The following is a 10000-nucleotide window of genomic DNA, read 5'->3' on the forward strand; positions in this document are numbered from 1 at the left end:
CAAAAATGAGCCTGAAAACCAGACAAATCTGCTAGAGCGAAATCAAGACACGTTAGTGATCAGTGTGGCTAGCCCAAAACAGGCACACAAGCTTATAACAATGTCCTTTACTGCGGGCATTTAAGCTCATTTGTGCCCAGATACAAAATTATAGATATGAGTTGATGGGTCAGAGTAAGGTTTTTCAATTTTGTGTGACTTATTTTAATTTTTGAACTTAGAGAGAGTTTCCCTTCTACAGTATAGGTGATTTATGAAGTACCTCTTTTTATGCAGGAGCAAAGCGGAGGCACACAGGTTGTAAGTTGCTCTGGAGAAGACAAGCCTCAACTAGATAAATACTTTATTAGGTCACTATGACAACCTCCTGGGACAGTGAGTCGGATGATGGATGATGCTGCTCACCTGTAGGGATGCCCCGGTCAGAGGATGCTACTAAGATTTTGAGAACAGATTTTTTTAATGGCATGATTGGCCAATCACTGATCAAAAAGGTATATTTTGCCAGGACGTTCTAGCACAGACAGTGCACAATGGGGTGAGAGCTATATTTTTAAATATAAGTATGACACTTTAAGAGGTAATAGTTAATCGAAACATCATAGCTAATGGTATCCAACCACAAGCAGTTTCAAGAAAGGGGCAAAGAATAGATAAAGAAATAAACAAGGGAAACAAAAAAGAAAACAGCAGCAGATGTAGTAACGCTGCCCCTTGTGCGTATGGTGTCTTGTTCAGGTGAGACATCACTTAGCAGCATAAATCAAGCATCTCAGTGTGTGCAGTAAGCAGCAGCAGCAGCTTCAGCATTAGTGCAACTGCAGTCATACACAAAATATTTCAGAAGTGTTTTTTGTTGCCCGGGATTTACTTGCCAGCTTTTACTCCTTTGAGTTGCTCATAACAGAAGGGCAACAATTACAGAACATATGATCGCCTTTTGATTAGGCAGTTTGAAATACAGGACGTCCATCACCGATCACCTGTTCAGGACATACAGTATATCGCCTGATTAGGATCGCTGGCCAAACAATACCTACTTATTTGGGTTCAAATAACATTAGCCTTCCTAGATAACTGGCAATTTTTTTTTTTTTACAAAATTGTCGTCTTGAAGTGTTACCTGGGGAGCTTGTCTGCACTCCAGGAAGGACCTACAGTACTTACATCACTTTTTCATGAGGAGGGACATGATGACAGCTGGAAGGACTTCTTGTCCTTCCTGCTGTCATCTGGAAGGACAAGAAGTCCTTCCAGATGACAGCTGGAAGGACTTCTTGTCCTTCCTGCTGTCATCAGAGTTACACATTTAACTGTGGATGGGGCAGGGGGGGGGGGGTGTAATTTGGGGAGAAAGGGAGAAGGGACAGAGTGTGTGTGTGTGTGTGTGTGTGTGTGTGTGTGTGTGTGTGTGTGTGTGTGTGTGTGTGTGTGTGTGTGTGTGTGTGTGTGTGTGTGTGTGTGTGTGTGTGTGTGTGTGCGTGCGTGCGTGCGTGTAAGAGAGAGATGGAGAGAGAGAGAGGTGGAGGTTTTGTTGGACAGCCCTCAGTGGAGGTTCGTAACCAAATATAACATGTGACCCATTTACCCCTTTATGTGATGGCTAGCTCTCTCTCCCTGTCTCTCACTCTGTCTCCCGCTCACCGTGAAGGTTTCTGTGCCCTTCAAGAACTAGAACTCAAAGGGAAAGCCCAGAGGTACCTGTGTATATGTGTGTGTGTGTGTGTGTGTGTGTGTGTGTGTGTGTGTGTGTGTGTGTGTGTGTGTGTGTGTGTGTGTGTGTGTGTGTGTGTGTGTGTGTGTGTGTGTGTGTGTGTGTGTGTGTGTGTGTGTGTGTGTGTGTGTGTGTGTGTGTGTGTGTGTGTGTGTGTGTGTGTGTGTGTGAGAGAGAGAGAGAGAGAGAGAGAGAGAACGTCTGTCTGACATACTGTATTAGGGCATGTGGTAAGTGGCTCTGTCCCCCCTAAGCAATAACACAGTACGGTCAGGAAACACCTCAAGTAGGACAGGAAGCACCTCATGTGTGAAAGACATTCACCAAAGTCAACTTTTTTAATGAATATATAATTGTAAATCAACGCCTAATAACTGGGTCTAGAAATGGGTTCTAGTTCACTAGTTTGTGGTTCCTCATATTAAAGAAAAGAAGGAAGAACTACCTTTTGGTTGGGCTTAGGCACTCCAAGAAACGCAATATGTCAGTGTTTGCGGGGTGGGAAGCCAGATGGGCATAATGCCTTTATAACGCACTAGCGAGTGCTACTGATAGGCCGGGGCACCTGTTTGAAATTTCTCACTATCTGTTAACTCTTTTTCACAGCCAGAGTATATACTGTACAACTAAATAAGGCCCAGACTGCCAGCGATTTTTTGATTTTCTTACCTTTTAAAGTAGTCAGAATATTTATCTCCAGTATGATCGATCCCCTGATGGTTGCTAATCATGGAGGGTTTCACTGTGCTTCGGCAAAAAAAAAAAAAGCTGTTCGCTTGTTATACGCCGTTAAAAACAGCATGTTTCGGCAAAAAATACATAGTAAAACACAGGAGCCGAGATACAGGCTTTTCCCCAAATACTGTAAACAGCAAGCAATGGAGCAGTAAATCTTTGGATCACGTTATCTCCTGGCTCTGTGTGCAAAATTTTAAAAAAAAAACTTGTCGTTGGCAGGGTGAGCCCTGGCAGAATTCGATGAATAACTCATCCATGGCAGTCAATGAGTTAAATGGCTGGTTCATGTATACCGTTGTAGTTCAATGTTGTATATAGTTTTTCTATCTACATTGTATATATTTGAGTACTTACTGTGCGAGTATGTTTTGTATTGTCGCTAGATGCTAGTCACTGTAATTCACCAGTCTCACTCACTTATTTTCCGATTTAGAGGGATATGTTGACATTTTCACTTTGGTGTTGTTTGGGGCTTTTTATTATCAGATAGTTGTCACATAGTGTTTCCGCAATCAGGTTGGAATTTCCTTAAAAACAGAAAGAAAGAAAAAATATATATGTTAAGCATTGTAAAGTAAGCTGATTTGTTTGAATGTGTACGAGAGGGGGATAATGATACAGCGTGGTCCATTTAGATTGATGTTTTCAGCTTTTTGAGATGCTTGTTGGTTTATGTCTGTGTCTTCAATATGGGTGTCTCAGGGAGATTGCAGTGTGTCGTTTCATGTGCTAGGTGGTGCTGTTGCTTTGGTAATGAGCTTAATTACAGGATACACTAGTATCATCCGCTGTAGAATAGTTCTCTCTCTCTCTCTCTCTCTCTCTCTCTCTCTCTCTCTCTCTCTCTCTCTCTCTCTCTCTCTCTCTCTCCCTCTCTCCCTCTTTCACTGCCTGTTTGTGTGCATGGACATGTACGCATATGCATGTGAAATTCTTCAGTTCTTCAGTTCTTCTGTGTGTGTGTGTGTGTGTGTGTGTGTGTGTGTGTGTGTGTGTGTGTGTGTGTGTGTGTGTGTGTGTGTGTATTTGTGTAAGCAGTGATCTGACATACTGGTAGCTTTGTAGTGAGGGAGATCAAACCATATTTGACCAAAAGATCAGTGAGGGCTTTGCCGCCTGTATAATGTAACTAGGTCACTGGTTCTGGGCACATTCTTGAGTTGTGTTAGGGGTCATGGGAGGTGGAGGTAGGTCATGTGTACACATACAACCTGAGTTGTACTAAGGTGCGCACACTCCGCACAGGTGTCACGCAACCGGAAATAACAGATCTACAAACTCACAAGCTTGTGAGCTTGTAGATCAAAAATGTTAGTGTAGGACACTCGTGTGCAACCAAGCATAAATCAGGCATTATAGTGGCAGTTAAGAAAAGCTATGTGTGATCAGTCTGCCTGATATCATGGTGGTTCTATGAAGTGAGAACCACTGTGTTTTGTCACCGAAGGAATAAATGAATGTCAATGGTGAAATGATCAAACAAATGAATGGACCAATCTGTCACAATGAACAATGGATGAATGAAACCGTGAATGGGGGCTCTGCTGTTGGACGCTATCATTACCTGAAACAGATTTCATATATCCTCATCTCTTCTTCTACATACTACACTGAACTCTTAAAGAGGATATTTATAGTAGTCATAATAAAGCAGTGGTTCTGGATCAGGGCCCACTTGAAAATCTCAAGAGTGTTCGCGACTTCCTATTTATTGGTATCACAATGAAAACGTTTTAAGCTTTTAAAGAAAAAATAACATGACATTTTTGTTATGTTATCATTCAAATCGTAGTGTTCTGCCAGTTGTTTGGGGGCCCACTTGCAATACCCTCACGAACCACAGGTTGAGAACCACTGGCCATAAAGCACATGCATGACCTGTACTGCTGTCTTCTCCTATGTTTGGGTCAGACCGCCAAAAAGAAGTTGACCTGGAGAGACCGAATGCCTGGATACTGCATCAACATCTCCTCCATTCTCTTCATGGTTAGTACATGAATAATAGAAGTACATGTACAGTATCGACAGACAGTGTGTATGAGGCGATGGATGCATGCTGGAAGTGTGGATGAACAAATGGAAGTATGTGAATGGGCAGACAGATGGCTAGATGAACGACATTAAATCAATCATTGCATGACTGATGTAATGTATGCAATGAAAGAGAGTTATCGTGTTTACGAGTGTTTATGATTTGCTTTTCAATGACTTGTATGATGATGAGGCCTAATTTACATGAACAAATTAATGAATGAATGACTTTGAGTGCCTGAGGCAAGAACATTAACGATTAAAACAAGTGACCTACATTGATTTTGTTCTTTGAAATATTCAGCAAGGTGCATTATCACCCTTCCATCGCTCTCTCATCCGTTTCGCTCACTATCTCTCTCCTCTCCTTCCTCCCTCCATCCCTTTTTCCTCTCTCTCTCTCTCTCTCTCTCTTTCTTTCTTTCTCTCTCTCTCTCTCTCTCTCTCTCTCTCTCTCTCTCTCTCTCTCTCTCTCTCTCTCTCTCTCTCTCTCTCTCTCTCTCTCTCTCTCTCTCTCTCTCTCTCTCTCTCTGTCTCTCTCTCTCTCTCTCTCTCTCTCTCTCTCTGTCTGTTTGTCTGCCTGTCTCTCTCTCTCTCTCTCTCCCCTCCTCGGATCAGTTTGGCCTTACATTCTCGGCGGTGTTTGGTGTCATCGTGTACCGCATCACGGTGTCGGCGCTGATGGCCATGAGCCCCGACCCGGAGACCAAGGCCAACGTGCGCGTGACGGTGACGGCCACCGCCGTCATCATCAACCTGGTGGTCATCCTCATCCTGGACGAGATCTACGGAGCTGTCGCCGTCTGGCTCACCGAGTTAGGTATCTTAGCGACAGACAGACAGACAGACAGACACACACAGAGAACACACACAGAGAACACACATGCAGTATGCGTGCATGTGCCTGGTTTGATGAAACTTTGATGTGTACCGGCTATTCCCATTTAGTCTAGCAGGCGAGCGGTGTGTGCCATTTGACCAATCAGCTGAGGCTACTCCAGACACGCAAGAGAGAGACGCAGAGAGAGAGAGAGAGAGAGAGAGAGAGAGATATGTTGTCAGACATCCCCGTAGTTTAACCTACTTCCACCAGTCAGACAAACAGCTGTTCCACTTCTCTCTCCCAGACCAGACCACAGCATCATCACCACAGCAGGAGAATGCTTTGATAGCCACATGCTGTTTATTGCTGTCGGCCAGAAACCTCTTATCACCATATTTTTTTGGTGTTTTTTTCGTAAATTAACGCCCTACTTCACACTGCAGCGTCACACAAAATCACCAAAAGCAGCAGATGTACAAGCTCGAAACGCGGCGCCAAGCGAAACGTTTTGAGCTTGTAGATCTGCTACTTTTGCTATTTTTGAATTTGAATCCTGAAAAGTAACAGATTTGGACGTATGAGATTTCCACCGGAATGACCCGACAGAGACGATATACTGTATATCATCGCTGTTGGCCAGAAACATTGTATGCCCGAAACCATTACTTTTCAGGAAATTAAAAATAATGGATCCAACGGTGTTATTTAGTCTCAAGCTCTTGTTAATACTTTTCATTGGTTAAATATTTATTAAAAAAAACACAGACAGACTTAATCACTTTAAACCTGGCGTCCCTATTTTGGGCACATCATGAACATTTTGAAAACCTTTCGCCTATTGTAACTTTCCCAAAATAGGGAAACCAGGGTAGAAAAATGGTTAATATTTATTTGAAAACAATTTTTATTGGCTTTTACAAGCTTACACTTCCAGAGACAGAGTGGCGGACTGCGGAATGCCTTGATGGTCCAATCAGAACGGAGTACTAAATAAGTGTTATTTGGTCATCCCCTGCTCTCAGGCGGCTGCCGTTGGCTCTTAAGCTCCTTTGTGCGGTCAGTGCACCGGATGTGAACGGAAGCATTCATATGCGTGGGCCGTGGCGTGAATGCCATCATAATTGCTCCGTCAAATGTTGCTCTTGTCATTTTAACGACGGTGCTTTTTTTTCCGCGTCTCACAAACCAAATCCATTCATGTTTCGGCCATCAGCCAAGTAGGAATTCCAACAATGTTGGTTCATTCTGTGTGCTCCAGTTCTGTGCTTTTGACTGACCCGACTCTCTGGATGGCATTAATTTGTGCTGTACGCGTGCATGTGTATGTTTGTGTGTGTGTGTGTGTGTGTGTGTGTGTGTGTGTGTGTGTGTGTGTGTGTGTGTGTGTGTGTGTGTGTGTGTGTGTGTGTGTGTGTGTGTGAAGTGAACACATTCATTCAGGGCATTAGACTACATTTATTGCCGTCATTGTGCCGTGAGGTAATCTGCTCTGTCTGATGAAGACATTAGGCATTAGAATGAAGAGGGTGTGTGTGTGTGTGTGTGCGTGCGTGCGTGTGTGTGTGTGTGTGTGTGTGTGTGAGAGAGAGATATGAATGGGCAATAGCAAAATCCGTAGAGTCTCTAATCCTTTGTGTGTGTGCGTGTGTGTGTGTGTGTGTGTGTGTGTGTGTGTGTGCGTACGTGCGTGCGTGTGTGCGTGCGTGCGTGTGTGTGGGTGCGCATGTAATGTGAATGAGCAGTGTTGAATTATGCAGAGCCTCTAATCCTATGCGTGAGCGAATGCACACGCACGCATGCATGCACACAGCTTTAACCCGGATCATCCCAATTTTGGGCATGTCATTTTAGACAATTATTCCCGGCGAATTTTGTAGATCTACAAGCTCACAACGCATGGCATCAGCTATTTTCAAAATAATTTGGACATTTCTTTGTGGTTAACTTGTTATGTGATTAAGTGGTTAAAAGTGGTTAAGTGGTTAATGGAGTCATTGGCTCTCATTTATCCATAATGTAGGAACCAGCAAATCCAACCGCAGGAATCATTTCATGACGGGGTTCACGTGTGATTTATGAAACGGCTGTATCACAGTGTAAGAGTGGTTGGCTGGTGATAAATGGCATTTAAATATCACGCCTTTTAATATTTTCGTTTCAGAGGCCTCACCCCTCGATATTATGGCATGGAGAAGCAGAATTTGGCCAAAGAGAGCAAATTCTCCGATATGGACATACCGTATATTTTAGAATCGCAAGTCCAATCGAACCAACTAATAAGTGTCATTAAAGGAAGTCAGAAGAATCTGGTCTGGAAAAAAATTATAGATTACTTCTTCACTCACTTCTAGCCATCAACGATACTTTAAAAGAGATGAACAAAAAACTTGAAACATACATCACATGAATACAAATATGTAAACATCTTGTTGTCTGTTTCCCGTATTGAATAGCATACTTGGAAAATATTATTTTTGTAGTGATGAATGAGACCCCCATGAGGGCACAAATGGAAGAGAGGACTGTATTGACTTGGGAATTGTGAATTGTAATTTCTTTGCACCTGCAATGACAAATACAACTTCTCTGTGTTTGTCTCTCTCTCTGTGCCTATAAATCTTCTTTCTCCAGAGATTCCTAAAACAGATTCAACCTTTGAAGAGCATCTCATTCTAAAGGCCTTCTTGCTGAAGTTTATGAATGCTTATGCACCGATCTTCTATGTGGCTTTCTTTAAGGGGAGGTAAGTGGCCTGTGTGTGTGTGTGTGTGTGTGTGTGTGTGTGTGTGTGTGTGTGTGCGTGTGCGTGCGTGCGTGCGTGTGTGTGTGTGTGCGCGTCCTCACAAGAGCTAGTTCTATGGTGAAAATATTTGGGGAGTTAGGCTTACAATTAGGAAAGATTCAGGTTAGGGTTAGTATTAGGCATTTATGTTAGATTTAGGGGCTGCGGGGTTAGAATTAGACCTGATTAATTCTTAGTTGCGCCGCTGTGTTCCGTACCGAAAATTGCCAATCTACAAGCTCACAATAGGTTGCAGCACAATGCACTGTGAGCTTGTAGATTGGCTATTTTCGGAAAAGGTATTGACTGTAGCGGGAAAAAAGAGAGGGTCTAGTATAGACCCCTGGGGGACTCCGGTCTACTATCTAATTTTGACAAAAACAGTGCAGTATCGATGTTGTGTGTTAGATTACCTATGGCAAGTTTCTTAGTCTCGTGTAGCCAGACAACTATTTCACAATCTCTGAATGCTATATAGAGTCTGAAACTACACCTCCCGAAATCCAAGAGAGGAAACTTCCGTTAAATAAAGTAAAATATCTTTACACTTTACTTTTTATTGTCCATTTCTGCTTAGCATCAAGCTAAATATAATTAGATGATTTGTATTTATATTAGGATAAATTTGTGCGGCAGTAAAGACGAAACGGAAGTGGAGAGGAGGCTCCACATCCGGCTTATATTCTGCTCATGATCAGAGCTTCCGAGTCCCAGTCTGTATGACCGGAAACATTTGAAAATTGTGGCAACAGTCTGCCACGCGAGACTACAAGTTTCTAGTCTCTGCAAGTTGATTCACATACCGTACTGAAATTAATTGAAAGAATTGGCTTCCTTGAAGACCAAACAAACCACAGTAGTGTTTGGAAAATGGTCGGCAGTAATGTTAAGTATAGTCTTAGTCAATAAGCTAAACTGGCAAGACCACCGATATGGTCCTTTAAGTTAGTGTGTGTTGTTTGTTTGCTCGTGTGTGCTTTTTTTGTGTGTGTATAGATATGTTAGTGCACAGATATAATGTACCTACCTATATCAGTCAAAAGTCTCAAATTAAGTGTACAAATGTAACCAAATGATAGGTCCATTTGGTTACACTCTCACAGTTACAAATGGATAAATTGACAGATAAAAGAGCATTGTGTGTGTCTGCTCTTTCAGATTTGCCGGACGACCAGGAAACTATGTTTACGTCTTCAATGATTATCGCATGGAAGAGGTGAGTTGTGTACTGTGTGTGTGTTTGTGTTTTTTTTTATCGTGAAAATGTGGGGGTCCGCGGACAAATACATATCATTTTGGGGGTCCTTGACATGAAAAAAGTTTGAGAACCACTGATATTTTAGCAACATATGTTTAAAAAAAAAACTGTTAGGATTTACAGTAGAAGACATTAAAGAATCCCCAGAAGAAACATATATTCAAAGATTTGCACAAATATTCACAATAAGAAATAAATAAATAGCAGATCTACAAGCTCGTAGTGCCGCGCCATGAGCTTGTTTATCTGCTGTTTTTGAACAGCTTAAGTATAAAATAATGGTTATAGCTAAAAATCGAAAATGACACATATACAGTATGCGTTCCCGGATTGAAGGGGTTAACACGGCAGCTGAAAGGCTGTGGGTGGCGAACGCTTTCAAAATGTTTGAGTGGGCCCTGCTCCAGAAAAGGTTGAGGGCCACTGGCTTAATGTCTGTCAGACTGGGGGTCCTTGAAATGAAAATGGTTCAGAATCACAGCCCTATATAAAAAAAAGAGATACGCCCGATGACTTGAAATGATGCATTTGACGTCATAGTTTCGCGGCAGAGTATTTTTGGCCACATTACATCACGTTCCGAACAAAAGGATTGAGATTGAAAGTTGGCACACGTTTCCCTTTAAACTGTGGCTCAGGGCCCGTAGCACACTT

The 10000-nt window shown here is 42.5% G+C and overlaps 1 protein-coding gene across 1 annotated transcript in view; it reads left to right on the forward strand.

The window, feature by feature from the left end:
• The window catches only part of ano2b (anoctamin 2b), an 84127-nt gene that overhangs the window by 37721 nt on the left and 36406 nt on the right, over positions 1-10000 (forward strand). The window contains exons 14-17 of the mRNA XM_084049853.1: positions 4364-4438; positions 5102-5303; positions 7938-8049; positions 9247-9304. Coding sequence (XP_083905979.1) covers positions 4364-4438; positions 5102-5303; positions 7938-8049; positions 9247-9304 — 447 coding nt within the window. The remainder of the gene's footprint in view (positions 1-4363; positions 4439-5101; positions 5304-7937; positions 8050-9246; positions 9305-10000) is intronic.

The sequence above is a fragment of the Gymnoscopelus microlampas genome (assembly GCF_963454915.1).
Source record: "Gymnoscopelus microlampas genome assembly, chromosome: 23".
In the NCBI taxonomy this organism is placed as follows: Eukaryota; Metazoa; Chordata; class Actinopteri; order Myctophiformes; family Myctophidae; genus Gymnoscopelus; species Gymnoscopelus microlampas.